This window comes from Diorhabda carinulata, chromosome 6 (assembly GCF_026250575.1).
Source record: "Diorhabda carinulata isolate Delta chromosome 6, icDioCari1.1, whole genome shotgun sequence".
In the NCBI taxonomy this organism is placed as follows: Eukaryota; Metazoa; Arthropoda; class Insecta; order Coleoptera; family Chrysomelidae; genus Diorhabda; species Diorhabda carinulata.
Window position 1 is genome coordinate 22,145,038 of NC_079465.1, and position 20,159 is coordinate 22,165,196.

The 20,159-nt window shown below is 33.3% G+C and overlaps 1 protein-coding gene across 5 annotated transcripts in view; it reads left to right on the forward strand.

The window, feature by feature from the left end:
• LOC130894803 (ras-related and estrogen-regulated growth inhibitor-like) overlaps positions 1-20,159 on the forward strand; it is a 133,798-nt gene that overhangs the window by 102,134 nt on the left and 11,505 nt on the right. For all 5 annotated transcript variants that reach the window (XR_009059388.1, XR_009059389.1, XR_009059390.1 and 2 more), the window contains exon 4: positions 17,323-17,504. Coding sequence is in view for 1 of the 5 variants with exons in the window: in XM_057801797.1 (XP_057657780.1) it covers positions 17,323-17,504 (182 nt within the window). In the remaining 4 variants the exon portion in view is untranslated. The remainder of the gene's footprint in view (positions 1-17,322; positions 17,505-20,159) is intronic.

The window sequence follows — 20,159 nt, forward strand, 5'->3', positions numbered from 1 at the left end:
TACCCACGTTCCATCCATGGTTATGAAATAGTTTTATTTCTGTGAAACATCATCAAAAACTCGATGGAAACATTCAAAGTCGCTGAAAACTCCATGCCTTTCAACTGCGGGTACCAGATTCGAATCTTCTTTCTTCTTGTGGTGCCTATCCATGACGAATGCTGATGATCATCATGGCAATCATTATTCCGTCAGCAGTTATGCCAAAGAGTTGAGGGGAGGTTTAATCGAACCAGGTTCTTAATCCAGGATGTTCAATTTTTCCCTAGACCTCTTTCTCCAAATATTTTGCCTTGCTGGATGGCTTGGAGCGATGCTTGATAAAGCAACTTCAGTAGCTTCTCCAATTTCTGTTGGTGTTGAAGAAAAATCACAGCCATTAACTACTGTCGTCACTTCTTCATTTTTGGAAAATCTTTGATCAACGAGGCATTTTTTTCAAGTCTGGGACTAGAAAATCACCCGAAAGGGCTGATTCTAGCGAATAAGGTGCATGAGGTAGCAATTCAAACTATAATTCATCAATTTTGACCTATAACAGATGTCAAATCCGACGATATGCAGATGGAACGGTCTTTGCCTTCAGTGGACCTTGTCCTCCCTCTTTAGTCCATTGTTTTGATTGTTCTTTTGTTTAGAGTTTGAATTGACATACCCACGTTCCATCCATGGTTATGAAATAGTTTTATTTCTGTGAAACATCATCAAAAACTCGATGGAAACATTCAAAGTCGCTGAAGACTTCGTGCCTTTCAACTGCGGGTACTAGATTCGAATCTTCTTTCTTCTTGTGGTGCCTATCCATGACGAATGCTAATGATCATCATGGCAATCATTATTCCGTCAGCAGTAATGCCAAAAGGTAATGTCCATAAAGCTCGCAGATTTACCGATAGATTTCACTCGATTTTACTTTATTTGTATCTAGAAAACACATCGTCGTCAGCGATCGAAAAATGACGAACATTTCTTCTGCTTGAGTCAGCTGCTGATAGATATAGAAACAAGACTTTTGTTACTGCGGAGTCATTGCCTGAAAGTCTTCCCTTGAAGATGAAGTTCAACATTCCGGTCTTCCCTGTGATCTCCTTTCTTCTGGCTCCCAAGTATTGAAAATGATTCACTTGCTTAATCATTTTTGAATCGATTTCCAACTTACATCGTATCGGTGATTTGGACGTCACTAAACATTTGATCTTTAAGGTGTTGATGAGTACATTCAGTTGTTTTGCTCTGTTTGAATCTATCACTTTACTCCGGAATCAAAACGATCATCATCTAAGTGCACTGCAGTCGAAAAACCAGGTTTGAAGCGTCCAAACGCACCACAGTCAGCTGGGAAGGTTATAGCTTCAGTATTTTGGGATGCACGAGGAATATTGTTCATCGACTATTTCTAAAAGAGAAAGATAATCAACGAATATTACATAGAGTTGTTGGATCGTTTGAATGCAAAAATCAAGAAGAAACTGTCTAATATGTCGAAGAAAGAACCACTGTTTTACCAAGACAATGCACCGATTCATAAATCGATAACAACGATGGTTAAATTGAAAGAATTGCTTCCTCATCCACCGTATAGTCCAGATCTACCCACCAGTGACTACTAATCTCAAAAATTGCTCGCTGGTAAAAAATTTAGCTCAAATAAAGAAGCAAATGCTGAAACTGAAGCCTATTTTGAAGCAAAAGAGAAATTCTTCTAAAAATACGGCATTTAGATCCCTAATGTTAATTGTATCTTCTGATTTTATTTTATCCATTATAGCTTATAGTTTTTTATAAAATCTCTTTCGTATCGCCCCTAATTCATACGGAACATTGTGGAATCACCTCGTATTACAAATTCATCAATAATTTCAATTTGAAGTAAATACATTTTATGAAACGTAGTTTTTTCGGTTGTTTTGAATCAAAAATTTCGTCAGAATTGAATTGAGATACAGAACTGTAATGACACCTCTAAAATGACCAGATTTGTATCCTTTAGATTAGATAGTAACTCGTATTCATGGGAACCGAGCGCATAATTTTTAATCATATATAAGTTTCTCTGGAGATGTTATCGAGAATCGTAATTTTCATTGGTTTGAAATAGTAATAACATCTTGTTTAATGAAATCTGTTGTAATCATTATAAACATGTACAACAGGCCTCTGTAATTGGATACCAGCAACTTCTACAGGAGATGTACCAAAAGTGAATTTTAACTTAGGGTTGTGGGTACAAAAAAATCGGTACAAACTTTTTGTTTTGATTCAATTATTTACACTTTATGAAACTCAAATTTTATGTATCTGAATCATCGCCCAGACGGCTTGATTTCCTAATTTTTATTTTTAAATGTTGCATGAAATTATAAGATCTGGGGTTTATTCAAAATTCTCTTTCTAATTGGCCTCAACATTCCTAGACTTCTCAACTCTACAGAAACTCCTTTGATTTTTGTACTAGATTCTGTTTCTTTATAATGTTGCTTTTTGAATTTGGAATTTTCTGCCCAATTTTCGCAAACTGACTCCCGTTTTTTCGGGATCAAAGATGCAGTTCCCAAAACGTCGTCCATCGTATAAGAACGAACCTCTTCCCCAACTAGATGACATTTCAAATGCTTGTATTTGAAACTCTGCTTCAGGTTGTTTTCCACCACGAGAAACCATCCATATCTTATGAACAGCTTAGTTTTTATTTTGGTAGATCTACGATCTCGAACTTAATGTGTTTAATAGTAGCAAACTTAGATAGCGGTGGTCAAGTTGATGTCTTCACCACGGGTTTTCCAAAGCTTTTGATCGCCTTGAAACATGATATTCTTCTGACTAAGCTATCCAAAATTGGTATAAGTGATTCATTTACCATGTCATACCTCACAGATAGGAAGCTTTTAGTTATTTACCACGGTTTTAATTCCATAGAAATTAACGTATGTGTCTGGAATGCCCCAGTGCCCAGTACTTGGACCATTATTATTTTTAATAATTATAAATGACATCGTCTTAGGACTAAATTCTTAAATTTTCTTTTATGCAGATGATCTGAAGCTGTATAATTCCATATCGAACATTAATCAAATTATCAAATTTGATAGAAATAGACTTCGTTTCAAAATTCAAAGAGTAATACCTTATGTTTAACTAGAAAACTTAACTATAGGCAGTTTACCAAAGTTAAAACCCTAACAAATAGATAAATAAAAAGATAAAAAAATAAATAGATAAATAGATAAATACATAAATAGATAGATAAATTAATAAAAAGATAAATAAATAAATGAATAGATAAATAGATATTTAGATAAATACATAAATAGATAAGTAGATAAATAAATAATTTTTAAAAGTTCCTAGATTCTAGAAATAAATAGATAGATACATTGATAAATGAATAAATAAATAGATGAATAAATAAATGAATAGATACATAGATAAGTAGATAAATAGATAAATAGATAAATAGATAAATAAATAAATATATAATTTTTAAAGCTTCTAGATTCTAGAAATGAATAAATAGATATATAAAAGGATAAATAAATAAATGAGTAGATAAATTCATGGACAGATAAATGAATAGAAATATAAGTAAATTAATAGATAAATGAATAGATATATAAAAGGATAAATAAATAAATGGATAAATAAATAATTTTTTAAAATTTCTAGATTCTAGAAATAAATAAATAGATGAATATATAAATAGTTATATGAATAAAAAGATAAATGAATAAATAGTTAAATGAATAAATAAACAGATAAATGAATAAATAAATAGATAAATAAATAATGTTTAAAAGTTTCTAGATAGTTTGCCATAAATTTTCTTCCACTTCTGTCGTTTGCATTCGAAAAAGGCTGATTAGTTTTTTAATTTTGTTTTTGGGGGTTTCTTGCTTTGCAGTCTTGCTTCGATTTGTTCTCATACTAAATTAAAGTCGACTATATCTACGGACATCTATAGATAAACGATGAAATTGACATAAATATTTTCATATATTATAAAACAGATCAAAACATAATCGGCTTATTGCCCACACACATGAAATATTTAGCGGATTTAACACAATTATTGCATAATCAATTAGAAATTTAGCATTAAATCACGCACGAAGGATTAAGGAACCATTAATTTATTCATGCTGATATACATGCGAATGCTAAAATCTGGTTATTGTACCACAAAAATATCTCTAATTAACTTGGTGGTTGATAAAAAATTATCAATTTCAACAATCACTTTCATTATAATTATGATAACTTTCTTCAACTAAATTTAGTTACGTCATATTATACAGGGTATTTTAGGCATCTAAATTAGATATTTGCCAATACGTTGTTTATTTATCACCTTATCTGGGATGTTTGAACTTTTTCGAGCTACCCGGTACATAGACTCATTTATATGAATTGTAGCGCCGCCTCGGACCGGCTTATTTGATTTGTAAGCCTGAGATAATTGCAAACCAGCGATTATTACAACGTAATTTTACATTTTTCTAAAGATTTATATATATGAGTCTCTTGCTCAAAGAAGATCCAATTAATTTTACTTTACGTAAATAAATATCTATGATAAACGAGGAATCGTATTCCAGCTTTTGTTTTTTTTTGTAAATGATAGTTCATTCTGTTGCCCAACAATCCCCACCCAAATAGTCTGGTACAAAAATTGAAAATTATAAAAATTATAAGATAAAGGACACATATTACCTAACAGAGCTAAGAAATTGATTTATATAAGCCTTGTATCCTTAATTTCGACATCTTATAAATCAAAAATCTTTGAATTAACACCATCAAGCCTTACCAACTTAAGAGATCAGAAGATTATAATCAATTGATGCTTCTAACTTCGGAAACTGTTAAATGACATCTTGCCTTTACCCAAAGGTAGCTCAAGAGTTAATGGGAAGAGCATCCAATCGGCTAACGACTAAAACAGTCTATCAAAGCCTTACCAATTCAAGAGATCAAAGATTATAACCAATTCATGCTTCTATCTTCGAAAACTGTTAAAAGACATCTCGCCTTCGCCCAAAGGTAGCTCAAGAGTTAATGGGAAGAGCATCCAATCAGCTAACGACTAAAGAAGTCTATAAAAGCCTTACCAACTTAAGAGATCAGAAGATTAAAACCAATTTATGCTTCTATCTTCGGAAACTGTTAAATGACATCTCGCCTTCGCCCAAAGGTAGCTCAAGAGTTAATGGGAAGAGCATCCAATCAGCTAACGACTCCAGAAGTCTATCAAAGCCTTGCCAACTCAAGAGATCAGAAGATTATGAACAATTGATGCTTCTATCTTCGGAAACTGTTAAATGACATCTCGCCTTCGCCCAAAGGTAGCTCAAGAGTTAATGGGAAGAGCATCCAATCAGCTAACGACTCCAGAAGTCTATCAAAGCCTTGCCAACTCAAGAGATCAGAAGATTATGAACAATTGATGCTTCTATCTTCGGAAACTGTTAAATGACATCTCGCCTTTACCCAAAGGTAGCTCAGGAGTTAATGGCAAGAGCATCCAATCAGCTAACGACTGCAGAAGTCTATCAAAGCCTTACCAAATTAAGAGATTAGAAGATTATAATTTATGCTTTTATCTTCGGAAAGTATTAAATGACATCTTGCCTTTACCCAAAGGTAGCTCAGGAGTTATTGAGAAGAGCATCCAAGTAGCTAACGGCTAAAGAAGTCTATCAAAGCCTTACCAACTAATGAGATTAGAGGATTATAACTAATTTATGCTTTTATCTTCGGAAAGTATTAAATGACATCTTGCCTTTACCCAAAGGTAGCTCAGGAGTTATTGAGAAGAGCATCCAAGTAGCTAACGGCTAAAGAAGTCTATCAAAGCCTTACCAACTAATGAGATTAGAGGATTATAACTAATTTATGCTTTTATCTTCGGAAAGTGTTAAATGACATCTTGCCTTTACCCAAAGGTAGCTCAGGAGTTATTGGGAAGAGCATTCAAACATTTTTCACTTACTTTCGACATGTAACGATTGGGTCAAAGCAAGCTGTTAGAAGAAGAACCTTTTGGTCGTTGTAAACGTCTACATTGAAGTAGAAAAGCAGTTGCTATCACCATCCAGTACCACTCTTTTAGTAAAGAAGATTTGTAATGTATATTTGTGAAGAATTAACTGTTATTTAAATTGAAAGAAAAAAGTAAAAGACTTCCATGATAAAATGCAATATTTTGAGCAATTTCCATCGTTCTTTGTCTTTAATCTTAGACAATTCACCCTATCGTATCCGCCTATAGAACGACCCCGATAAATTATTAATCAAATTATCATATTTAAACTGTGAGACTAACTACTGTTAACTATTCGGAGCAATGAAACATTTATCAAAAAGATTAAAATCTAAACTTCGTAAAAGTGATAAATGGTCACTATCTGTAAATAATACTACCACTTAAGTCGATATTAATCAAATGTCAACGAAATAAAAAGGGCGTTTTCCAACTAATATCGTCATTTCAACTTTATTCCGCTAGCAAATCATAAATTTTCGAAACGTAACGTGCCGGAATTTTTTCTAATAAACACATAAATTATAAATTTTTCATAAATCGATTACTTCCATCGACCTACACGAAATTAAAACGTTCAAATGATGATTAGAGTGGGAATCGTGCACCTGAAGAAATCGTGAACTATACCGGAATTTAATTTCGTTATGCCTCGATACGATTTGTCTTTAGCTTCGAAATAAGTTTAGTTTCTTTCGGTTTCGGTCCAGGTCTGGGGAATGCGGTAGATGTGGAAGCAATTTCCTTGACATGAAGCATTACAACAATTTCTTAACCTCATCTGCGCATGCTTCTAAAGTCTCCATTTGTCACCCACCGATATACATCGTGAATCCAATACTGTTTCAAAATATTATCGAAACTAAACTTTGACGAAAGCGCCGACTATCTACATTATGTTTTAATGCCTGTTTTTATAAAACAATTTCTAAAAAATGACTTTTGATTTATTTACGGTAATCTCGAAATTCCGAAAATTCGACGAATCTAGAAATTATTTTAATATATAAAGCTGATCTATAGCAACCTTAGTCAGTTATTTGTGATTAAAAAAAATTAAATAAATAAGAAGAATATGATAATACGTTTCGGAACGAGCAATTCACATAAATTTCGCTTATTACTTGGAATCGTAAATATTTAGCAACCACGAGTCAATTCAATTCAATTTATACACTCAGTATTTGATATAAAAACGTATTTAGTGTGAAATTTCTAACGAATTCATTAATAGCAGACACATAAATTTGAAATATTTCAATATGAACGTTTGTAACGAAGCGGTTAATATCCTGTATCGGTAAACAGTGCGACAAGGAATTACGAGACTAATATCTTCTTTAAGCCTGACGTGTTAAGACGCCATTATCCCGAATTGAATTCCTGAACGTTGAAATTTATAATAGGAAACATTAAATCTTAGCGGGTAGCTTTGTTTTTGTCGTTTTTGTTAAAACTTATCTATTATTTCTTTTGTATCATTCAGCATGTATCGAATTTCTCTCTGTATACGAGAATGGTCTCGGAAGTACCTTGCCCAATAAAGAAAACACAAAGGTTTTGTGTTTGTTTTTCAACGTAATCTCTTTTCTTTCTTTCAGTCGACGATCATCCATCCATCACATTTCTGAAATCGTCACCTTATTTGGTCGACCACTGCGTTGCTGGTCTTCGCAGATCATACGGTCTAAACTTTCCTATCCAATATTTTACTCTTGATAACGAAGTAGCACTCTCACCTAGAGTAAAATCTAGTTCATCTTTTTTATTAGTTGTGCTAAAGCTTTTAAAAGCGTGTCCTCTTCAAACTTTCTCTATAGATTGTGTAGTTTCTAATACACTGGTATATTTCAAGCAATTACCGCCATATCTTGGTCAAGCCATCCTCGTCCAACAATATCTAATGATATTAATTTCGTTAATTACTGACAGTTCCTCTCAATATCTGTCTAACCTTTATTTTTCTATAGAAGATAATCTTCATGTACACCCGGAGTCCTTTCGGACTTTTATCGACTAAATCCCCCTCCTGGGCTCTCGTACTTTGTAATAGTATCCGCTCTCTTTCTATTTGATCTCTAATATAGCCCATATCGCTTCATAAGTGTACTTCCTGGATTCTAACAAGCACTCCATCATGGCAATATTGAAACTTCTTCGACGTCTGGCATAAAGGTGCCCGCAAAATCATCCATGGCCTGTCAGCGCTTGTGCTAAGAAGTCGTCAGTTTCTTCATGCTTCCTCTTCATCCAGACTTAGATAACAGCCAGTTGTACGTTTCTGCGTCCCATTACATTTACCTCCTCTGGATAAGATTAATTCTTGCATCAGCCTTCGATACCATTCTTTTACTTGCATCTCCATAGCAACCAGTCCACTCCTTCGGAAGATACAGTTCTTTAGGCACTGGTTATGCATATGGCCATACAAAAATGGATATGGACCACGCTGGGAAGGATTTTCGTCTTAGATGCGCGTTTTTATCAATTCCCCAACAATTCATCATCATCATAATCCAAGTTAATTAAGCCCGACACTCGAATCCTTAAAATCCTGCGGCGTAACTAATTTATTCGAGGTAAACAGACAAGACAGCTGGATGCTAGTTGTCACATAAATTAATATACTACCTACCTATACGGATAATTCCGTAAATTTGTTACAACAGCTACCGCAATTACCTTTCCCTTACATATCGTAATTAAATTTTAGTACTTCGTTGTAGAGATGGAAGCGATATCATCTCGACTGTTAAAATAAATGATTTCAACTTCAATTTGGAATTAAGAGATGAAAACAAATATTTTTCTATGAGACATTCCGCTTCTCCACCATTATTTCCTCGAATCGATTATTAAAAGCTTCAAACATACATTTCGTTCGAATCGACTCTTCTAAATTGTACCGGAACAAAATCAAAACTTTGAGAATTATTTGCGTAAAGCTCAGGATTAGAATTGATGGATTCCTTCGCTCAAACGTTGCAATAAGTTCGCCGTTGATAGTCAATGGAAATTATCTCACGCGCATCCCAAAACGGACGCCTGGAGATGGGAAGATCTTCGCCTTCTTTGAACCTAGTCCTCCCTCTTCAGTCCATCGCCAAACATTCGATGAGTACATCTTCGCGACGCTGTAAACAAACGCGAAAACCAAACGTTCACTGTCGAAGGTTATTAAACAACATGGCTTCTTCAAACTATAGATTATCTACTTTCTAATAAAGCAACTACCGCCATCTCTAGGTCAGGCCAGGTACTTTTGGAACCATCCGCGTAAACGTCGTATGAAGCAATTCGTGCCGCCGCATTGACTTATATAAAGATAAATCTTGTGGCTGCTAAATAAATCGAAAAACAAAATAAGAATGGTTGGAAATTAGCACACAACTTGACATGCGACATACCTGGTGTTCATTTGACTGCATGCCCACTAGATTGTAAACGCTTAATTGACTTGAGTATGTATTATATTACGCCGTTTAGACCGATAGAATTATATTGATGAAGCCCTCGACTATATCACGAGAAAATAGATAATCCCATCTTTCGAACACACGCAACAGTAGCTATTAAATATACTAGCTAGTATTTACTGCTAGCGGATTCGAATTTTTTACCAATCAGTTCATGACGTACGCTGTGGGCCCAAATTGCATTCTTGTTGGTTTTACTTTTCGTTTTGTTGTTTTCGAAGGCTAGTCATTGGTTCCTTTTTGGTAACTCTGCTTTATTTCTTCATAAGCGTGGTTAATTAATAATTTCTCCCGGTCTCTATGTTTCGGTTCATGCTTCTTTTGCTCTTTGTTGGTAGTTACTTCGATCTAAAACCCATACACAATCCTCAGATAGTATTTGCCAGTTCAATTCCACCAGCTCCACCTTGATGCAAGAGTGTTCAGCAATAAGTTTCCACGTGGGAAAGTAGGACTCTCCTCCAATCCCAAAGTACGTGATAAACATTCATCGTATAAACAGTCGTGTCTTGACTTCCATGGGGTTAAGGAAAAATACAAAATCTTGAGGCTTTTTCATCATCTTGGTGAGATTCTTCAGCAGCTTGACTGTTTTCTTAATGAATTATTGGACATCAAGTTTTTGTTTGAACTCTTAAATTGTCTCACTTTTAACATTCCCTTCAATTTCTTCCAATGATTTACCCTCGGATCTAAGTGCGAAAGATCTTCAAGTATCAAATCTCCACTTGAATGATCAAACTAAAGCTGCCCAGTTCGCTCATTATTTGTAACATTTCCTTCAACTTCAAATATTTTCCTTGCTACCATATATGCTTTAAATTCTCATATTTATATACTCTTCACAAAAATAGAGGCTGATCTTAACAAATTACCTGAAAAGTGAGGTTAAAGCTAATGTCAAAGGGCTCGGCAAACTTTGTAATACCATGGATCCGTATGGGACTCTCGTTGTACTCTTTTTATAAATAGAGACTAAACTTTACAAGTTACGACTAGTTTAAATAGAGTCGTACCAACTTTCACATGTTTAACCTAACCTAACCTAACCTAACATTGTTTCGTTTATAGGATTTCTGTTTCGGTTTTCAATATTTTCATTTTCCTGTTTTAGTTTTCAGTGTTTCAGTTTATTTCAGCAAAAAAACTGAACACGAATTGTTTACATTAATGCTAATTAGAGATAACCGATTCTTATGAGAGGTTATCTACCTGACCCACCAAAATCAGCCATTAAACGTCAACAATTCTACCTAAAAATGGACTCATAAAGTTATAAAGTGATCAGCCTATTTCGACAAGGCCAGACTCGACGAGAAATAGCCCTCGCTGGTGTTCAAGTCCAATAAGAGCTCAAAGAAAAGCCAGGAGTAGCTGTGAGTAGCTGAAGAGAAGACTTAAGGCAGCTTAAATTGAGTCCAAAACGACAGCTATTTACCCAACCGAGCCTGCCAGACGAAAGAAATTTGTATCTGTATGGTAGGTTTTCAATAGAAGTAAAAACCGAGTTGGTTTTTATTGAAACTGGTAATGGAGCGGGGGATTAAAAGCGCACCGATCCATAGAACAAATTTTAGTGGATCACGTGGTTCTCTACGTCAGTCATCCTAATGCAAGACAATGCCCGTCTACGTACTGCAGGTTTCGTGTGATAGTTATATCGAAATTGCCATGATGTATTGGTCATCGCGTGGTCCTGACTTATATCCTATCGAACATTTATGGGAAAGAAAATTTAGATATAGATAAAGACTTTTGACCTCAAACTTGCGATTTGAGTCGATTTTTTAAGACCTTTCTCGCAAAAATCTACAAAGCGTTCATTGAAAACGTTTCTTAAGTAAAATCCAAGAGACATCGCCCCGTATAAATGCAATGTTGCAATATGTTAGGTAATAACACAGCTTGAAATCCCTCAATGGGGGCATTTTATAGCGAACGTGAGTACAATATGAATTTCTGTAGTTATGATCAGGAAATGATTTTACAGTCATAAACGTATGAAATAAATTATTTCGAGGAATTGATCTTTCAAACTTTAACAAAATACAATTCAATATACAAAACCAAACAGACAAAACGTCTAATATTCAGAGTCAAAATATTCGTACGCCTACATCGAAAATATAATCGCTGTGCGCCAGATCAGGCTTATACGCTGGGTGTTCAATCTTTGTGAAGCCACGAAGGGAAACGAATCATTTTTAGACTCAACCCCCTTAGTTAGTCATTGATGGTTTTACTTTATATTCCTCAAAGTCGAATTTTGAAAATCCTTGTCAGTGCTACAATTTTTTTTTGTCTATTTATGAGGCGAGACCAAAAACTTAACAGAAGCGGCTTCAAAGAGGAGTCGCAGGGATCATGACTGTCTTAGGAAAAATTTCCGAGAAATTACAAAGCTCTGGGCTTCTTAGGTCTTTTGAAGCGAAAGAGAAGCTTCCAAAGGGATCCAAATGATCCCATTAGGTGATGAATCATGGATCTATGCCAATGAACCCGAAATTTAACAACAATCGACTGTATGGGTCTTTCAAGATAAGTCAAATCCAATAAAAGCATCCCCTGAACCTTCAGGGCTTCTTAGGTCTTTTGAAGCGAAAAAGAAGCAAATCCAATAAAAGTATCCCCCGAAACTGGTGGATTATTAAACAAATCGATAATGTTCGTATTTATATTGATTTTCACGTGAAAATTGTTTTAATAACGAAATTAAGAAGCTTCTTTGTAGTTTGAACGAAGTGCCTAAATTAAAAAAAAAAACTTCTCAAGGCTTCTTAGGTCTTTTGTAGCGAAAGATGATACCATACAAAAAAACGAAGCTTCCTTTGTTCTAATTTCCCCCATTTGTGGACAATATGGAACGTCAATACCGTTCCGAAGATCTAGAGATTATTATTGAAAAAAATTAAAAATTAATTTTATATTTTACTACAGTTAAATTTCGATCAACTGCAGTTGACAGCCTGGAATTATTTTTACTTACAAATATGGCAACACTGTTGTAAATATGTCAAATCTGACATTGCCATCTGAAAGTTTGACATTTTTAAATATTGAAAGTGTTGTCGTACGAGTTCTATGACTTCGACGTGAATTTAACCAACAGTAGTTGTCCCGATCAACTCGCTTCGACTTTTGGTGATGAAGCAGCTTCTCCAGCTACAGTTTTTTCGTGAAAGTAGTTCAAAATCCGATCTTCATGCGACATACAGTGAGATTGTTCACTTTGGATATCGTATAATTTGATAATCGTTCAAAAGAGAAGCTTCCGAAGGGTTCCACAAGATCCTACCATGGATCTATGTCTATGAACCCGAAATTTAACAACAATCGACTTTATGGGTATTTCAAGATAAGCCAAATCCAACAAAAACAGCCCCTGAAACTGGTGGATTATTAAACAAATCGATTTTCACGTGGAAAATATTTTAATAAAGAAAAGTGTTTCACTTTTAACAAAATGATTTAAGTACTTTAAAATTCAAATCAAAATTGGGTAATTAGTTTAGGTTGCATACGCCCGATTTCCTTGAAATTTTAGTATGTTGTGAAGAAAATTATGCTGATTAATTTAATATATATATATATATATATATATATATATATATATATATATATATATATATATATATATATATACTTTTTCGAGGTTGAAAATTCAGATAGGTTAGGTTAGGTCAGGTTAAGTTAAGTCAGTTTAGGTTAGGTTATGCTCATACTCAAAATATTGAGCGACTTTGGCCAGATATATATAGAACTTGATGATTATTTGTACGTGTAAACAAATGATTATTATTAGAAATTGACTTATTTCATTACATTAATCGTAACTATAATTAAAATTAATGTTGGAGAGAATTGGAGGTGGAGTGGGGGTGTTAAAAGATAGTCTACATGTTCAACCCCCTCCCCTCAACACCTCCCCCCCGCCCCTAATCCTCTCCAACAACAAGTGGTTGCAAAATATCAACTATTCAAGATAGTTTCCAATGTTCAAACCTTAAAAATAAAAACTATATAAAGAAATGTTTTCTTTTTCAGTATAAAAAACTGTACAACGTACTAAAATTTCAAGGAAATCAGGCGTATGCAACTAAATAATTATCCAAAATTGTGTCCTTAGATTGGAGATTTCCCCGAAACGAACAACGAAGCATCGTGAATAAAATGATGTGGAAATCTGTATTTAAATTAAAAACTCGACCTATATTCATGTATTTTTTATGAAGTAAATCCTTCACGAAATAATGAGTTTGTTGAATAATTTAGCCGCTTACTGTATATACAATTTAACAGATAAATATTCACACCGAACATTTCAAAGTTATTTAGTTAATGTGTAAGTTTCAAACAGTATGTACAGTTAAAAACAAACAACTAAATCTCGCCTTAATAGTAATTTCTGACGCTTCCTATATTCATATTTCTCGTGTTTGAGCAGCCGTATTAGAATTTCAAAAGAGTTAATTTTTATTCCGAACGATAATTTATGTCAACATTGACGTCTTTGTATTTTGTGCCGTTGTTTAGAAACAATTGTTTTTTAGTTAAATTAACACAGCGTCTTCTTCACCAAATCCGATTTAGATCCCAGAATTTACTTGGTCTACAATTTCGGAAATCTCCTATGAAAATTTCTTTTCCTCTTATCGATTCCGTTTCCCACTAAAATGAAAATCGCGAACTTTCCAGCTTTCACCGTCCTAAAGATTAGGAGAATATGAGATTAGAGTAGTAGTAGTAGCATCGGCGTCTCGACGCCGCGTCGATTTAAATAGACATTGCGTCGGATGTGAAAATAAATAAGCAACAGGTGTCTGGCGGAAATATATGCTAGCATAGAAATCGGCCCACCGTAAACTATTAAAACTTCACATTCAATTTCTTAATAATTGACTTGACCTAATAACATCTCTCATACGATTATACATGGATCTAATCGAGTTAATTATTGTTTCTTCAGGGATATCTACCTCGAATTAATATTTTTAACTAATCCCATGAATGTCCTATCAGATTTAGATCAGGATTATACGCTGGCCACTCCATAACCCGAAAATCGACTTCTCCAATGTACTCTTGCACATTTCTGACGATTTGCAATCTTGCAATGTTATGCATAAAGGTAAATTCGTCTCCATTTTAATCAGGGTATTTCAATTTCACTTCCAATTTCTTAATAATTGGTATGACCTCCACTTGACCTAATAACATCTCTCATACGATTATACATGGATTTAATCGAGTTAATTATTGTTTCTTGGGGGATTTCTAGCTCGAATTCATCTTTTTAGCTAATCCCATGAATGTCCTATCAGATTTAGATCAGGATTATACGCTGGCCACTCCATAACCCGAAAATCGACTTCTCCAATGTAATCTTGCAAGATTCTGACGGTTTGCAGCCTTGCATTATCATCCAACCCTCCAAATCCTCGTTATAAGAAAAGTCTTTAGTAAAAATCGAAAATAGTGGATTGGAATCCTTCACGGCCAACAAAGGCCTGAAACAAGCGTCTAAAACTTTAACAACTTAGAAGATGAGATGCAAAGAATTAGGAACTGAAATCGACGAAATTTTTGATAAAGAAGGTGATGATGATACAGAAATAGAAAGTTGATTAAACAGAACAAGAACAACGAAAACTGAGGATCTAGAATACAAAGATTGGTATACGGATCCATCAACAAAGTCTTTAAGACACCGGGTAAGAAGAAACTGGCATTTGGAAGAAAATTTTGAGCTCGAAAAGAAAAATATAATCCAGAATTTATTAGTAGCTCGCGACCTGGTTGAAACTAAAGGCTTGGACAGTTTTTGTTTCTTGCAGAATTTTCGTGAAAAAACAAAATCTGAAAATTATATTGAACTTGTAGAAAATTCAAAAATCACCTGGAAAATTTAGGAGATGTAAGCGAAATGAAAAAAGAATGTATAAATCAGAGTTATTGTGGAAAAAGCGCCACCACGATTTCTGGGATACAAATTTTATATCTTTCTATTGTTAGTCTTCGATACGTCATCTTCCAAAGTCTACACATCAGCAAAAACTTAAATTTCTTCGGCAACAGATTTACTACGAGGGTTCCTATGGCATATACACTTTTGCTTGGGTCTGAAGCAATTCCATCCAATTAGGTACCTCCAAAACATGATTTGAACGCTTCAACCGCTTCTTCAGATGTAGAGAAACAATCACCTCGAAATTTATGTTTGATCTACAGGAATACGAAGAAATAATAATATTCTTGACTTGTCCTGACTTTTCAAAAATGTTTTTGGTTGTGTTAGAGCTCGCATTGTCGTGGTGATGAATGATTCTTCTTCTACGATTGGTGCGACCATTTGCTTCTAAGTGCATATACATAAATCCATGATTCATTGAACGTCTTTTGAAGCACCACGATTGAATGTTTTCAATATTTTTTTGCACCAATCGACACCAATGCGAACAAAACTTTTTGGTAACCAAATTGAATGTATGCAATTGGAACTAACGCTAAAATATGCCTCAATCTAACGGTATGTCAGCTTACGCACAGCATCGATGTCTTCTTCTTTTTCACGAAACTCATCCTGTAGTGAAGTGCGAAAACGAAAGCCATCAGTGACTCGAGATGGCGCTTCATCGCCAAAACTCGAAGCGAGTTGATAGGCACATTTTTTGATCAATATGAATGTTTAAACCCTCGTATAAACAAACTTTTTTAATTCAACCAATGTAATTAATTTTATAGATCGAGTTAGATGTAAATCGAATTTCGAAGAGATCAACTGTATAAAGAAAAAGTTGAGATAAAATTCGCATTTCACACTAGAATGATCCGGATGTAACTGGATCCTTATCTATAGTATTAAAGTGGACTAGTTTGCGTAATAATAATTATACACAAGTCAGCTATAATTACATATGGTAATATAGGCGCCAGTTCGAGATAGACGGCCTCGGTTGACAGGTGGTAGACCACAAATCGCGAAATCATAATATCATATTAGAAGGCCGAGCTCGGTAACCTTAATAATTACGTTTTTCGTAACGTACAACGTTTATTTTTGAAAAAAATTATCGCAATTGGGCTCGGAACAATGACATATGACAAAGTTATCGCGGTGGAATGACACTTGCTGTCATTATACTCAAATATACGGTAACTAACCCTTATAAAAGGATATCTACCTGACCCACGACTATCAATTAGTCATCACATGTCACATATCTTTTACAACATAAAAGAATTCTACCTGAAAATGAACACAATAATCGATTAAACAGCTCAAGCGATGTCAAAAGGTCAGAATCAGCGAGAAGTGACCAGTGCGCTGAACATGAGTCAGTTGATACCAAGAGATTGGTAATTTATGATTTAATTTATAAACGGGTCATCAATAGTCTTCAAGTCTAACAAAAAAACGCGAGGATTGAATATACCAAGACTTAAAGCAGTTAACCATGAGCTAAAAGTCCAACAACAGGCCTCAAATTAACCTCATCCCACCATCTCGCTAAAGAAAACACTAATTGGACTTTTTAACAATGTAGAGTCTGTCCGCATGGTAGCTGAAAAAGAAGAAGAGTCTATAGAAGACAGAAGATTCGTGCAGTGTTGTATAAAAGAAAATGTGGCCTTTGGAGGAGGTGGATTAACGAATTGGGCTCCATCTATCCTCAGACGAAAGCAATTTGTGTTTGCATAGTAGGGATCTGACCTTGCTGACTTTTGACCTCGATTTGAGTTGATTTTTGATGCTCACGATCGTGTATTATTTATACAGAGGTAAAAGAAAAGTTTATTTTTATATTTCAGAAAAATGGTTGCCTCTACGAACACATACGTTGGGGGGAAGCGTTCGTTATAGTTTATTCTGTAACGGATAAGCACAGTTTCCACGAAGCTCAAGAAATATTGGGACAACTGGTGAAATTGAAGCTGCCGTCATATTATACAAGCCTACTTTTAGGTAATAAAAGAGATTTGGACCATTCTAGGTAAGTACAAATCAATTTATGTGTTTCTTTTGCGCCGAATTCCAATTTTTTTTTCTTTTATAGTTATTCTTTCAATGAAAGTATTTGGATACGTCCAAAATTTCACTTTTTTTACAATTAGGTATGTCCGGCTCACGAATTCCTTTTTGTGGTTCGAATCGCTTGAAGTTTTATCATTCTAATCTGTTTTAAATGTTTGTTTGGACTATTGCGATAATTCGGCTTTCATAAATCAAAATTTCAACAATCATTTATGACAAACTTGTTTCGTAATAATTCTACAAGCATTCATTTGTGATATTGAGAGACAGGGCCGTAGTTATATAAAAAATTCGGAAAAATATTAATTGTGAAGCTCGTAGAATTCGAAAAGTTGTATAAAAAATAAGGAAAAGTTTAATAAAACTGGAAAATTTAGAGAAAAGTTCAAAAGACTGAGATACCGAGGGAAATTTAGAAGGAATTGAAAAATTTCGAAATATATGAAAACTTCAAATTCTAGATAATTTGAAATAATTTTTAAAAATTCAAAAAAAAACTGAAGAAATAAATAAATTGAAAGAAATGCAAAAAAAATAAAGAAAACCCCAAATAATAATGAATTAAATTTGAAAATATGAGGTAAACGGTTTGTTGCTTTTGTTTGTTGATAAATGAGTTCTAAAGACTTTTCCAAATTTGAGTTTGTCAGAAATGGATTTTTTTGGTTTATTTTTAGACAAAAAATGATTTTGGTTTCTTGTTAACTTTTGTCAAAACCTAAATTTTCCAAGTAATAATTAAAAAACGACTTTTCTTGCTTTAATTCGATGGAAAAGTCGCTTTTGCGAATTGATTTTGTACAAAAAATTGATTTTACTAATTTAATTTGTTCAAAATAACTGATTTGGTTTCATTTAGTTTAAAAACCTGGGTTTTTCATGATTATTTTTCTTGAAAAGTACTTTTTCTTGATTCAGTGCAACGAAAAATTGTTTTTCCAAAATGAATCTGAATAAAAAATTCATTTTCTGATGTAAATTCTTTACAAAATTGAATCTGGACCAAAAGAAGATGCTGATGAAAAAGTTGTTCAGTTTTTTTATATAAAAAACTAGATTTTCCAAGTTCAATTTCGTGAAAAATGGATTTTTCTTGTTTAAGTTAGATTTATTTAAATTGAAAAAAGAGTTTTTCAAATTCATTTTTTTCCAAAAATTCATTTTACAGGCTTGAATTTAGGCCAAACGAAAATTTTCTAAATCAAACTTGATGAAAAAGGCTTTTTTAGTTCATTTAGATCAAAATCTAAGTTTTCCAAGTTCAATTTCGTGAAAAATTGATTTTTCTTAATTAAATTAGATTCAATTCGATGAAAAATTACTGTTCTGGAGTTAGTTTTAAATAAAATTAATTTTCCGAGGTAAATTCGGCGAAAATTGATTTATTTAAATTGAAAAAAGGGTTTTCCAAATTCTTTTTTTTCAAAAAATCTACTTTACAGGCTTGAATTTGGGCCAAACGAAAATTTTCTAAACCAAACTTGATGAAAAAGACTTTTTTAGTTCATTTAGATCAAAATCTAAGTTTTCCAAGTTCAATTTCGTGAAAAACTGATTTTTCTTGTTTAAGTTAGATTCAATGCAATGAAAAATTGCTGCTGAGGTATAATCGGCGAAAACGATTTATTTAAATTGAAAAAAGAGTTTTTCAAATTCATTTTTTTCCAAAAATTCATTTTACAGAATTGAATTTGGGCCAAACGAAAATTTTCTGAACCAAACTTGATGAAAAAGGCTTTTTTAGTTCATTTAGATCAAAATCTAAATTTTCTAAAATCAAATTTGTGAAAAATTCATTTTTCTTAATTAAATTAGATTCAATGCGATGAAAAATTACTGTTCTGGAGTTAGTTTTAAATAAAATTAATTTTCCGAGGTAAATTCGGCGAAAATTGATTTATTTAGATTGGAAATAGGGTTTTCCAAATTTATTTTTTTTTCAAAAAATCCACTTTACAGGCTTGAATTTAGGCCAAACGAAAATTTTCTAAACCAAACTTGACGAAAAAGGGTTTTTTAGTTCATTTAGATCAAAATCTAAGTTTTCCAAGTTCAATTTCATGAAAAATTTAATACAAAAAATTTGCTGAGAGGTCAAAAAATGAAAATTTTGATACATTCCTCATTCTTAAAAACTCAAAAGGCTCAGAAAATTTAAATATTTCTCAATAAAACAAAAAAATTCAAAAAACATAACGTAGAATTGAAAAAAATTAGAAAATACGAAGGCTGGTCAGAAAAGCGCGGATAAACATTAGAAAATTTTTAAAAAAAAACTAAAAATTCACAACAAATTCGGCAAATTGAAATTCAAACCAAAATATTTGAACCATCTCAAAATATTCTCGAAAGCAATTCAAAAAACGTGGAAAATTTAGAAAAACAATCAAAAATTTAAAAAAAAGTTCGGACATATAACCTAAATTAATCCCCTTAATCAAACTAGGAATGTACTAATCTCAATCAGATAATAAGTCACTTGATACTTGATACCTGGTGATTTAGAGAGATCAAAAATTCGCTGATGAAGACCTAGTTGTGCCCAATTCATGCATCAACATCCGAATATCAAATAAACGCTTCTCGTTATTAATTGACTTTTACATATTACTCA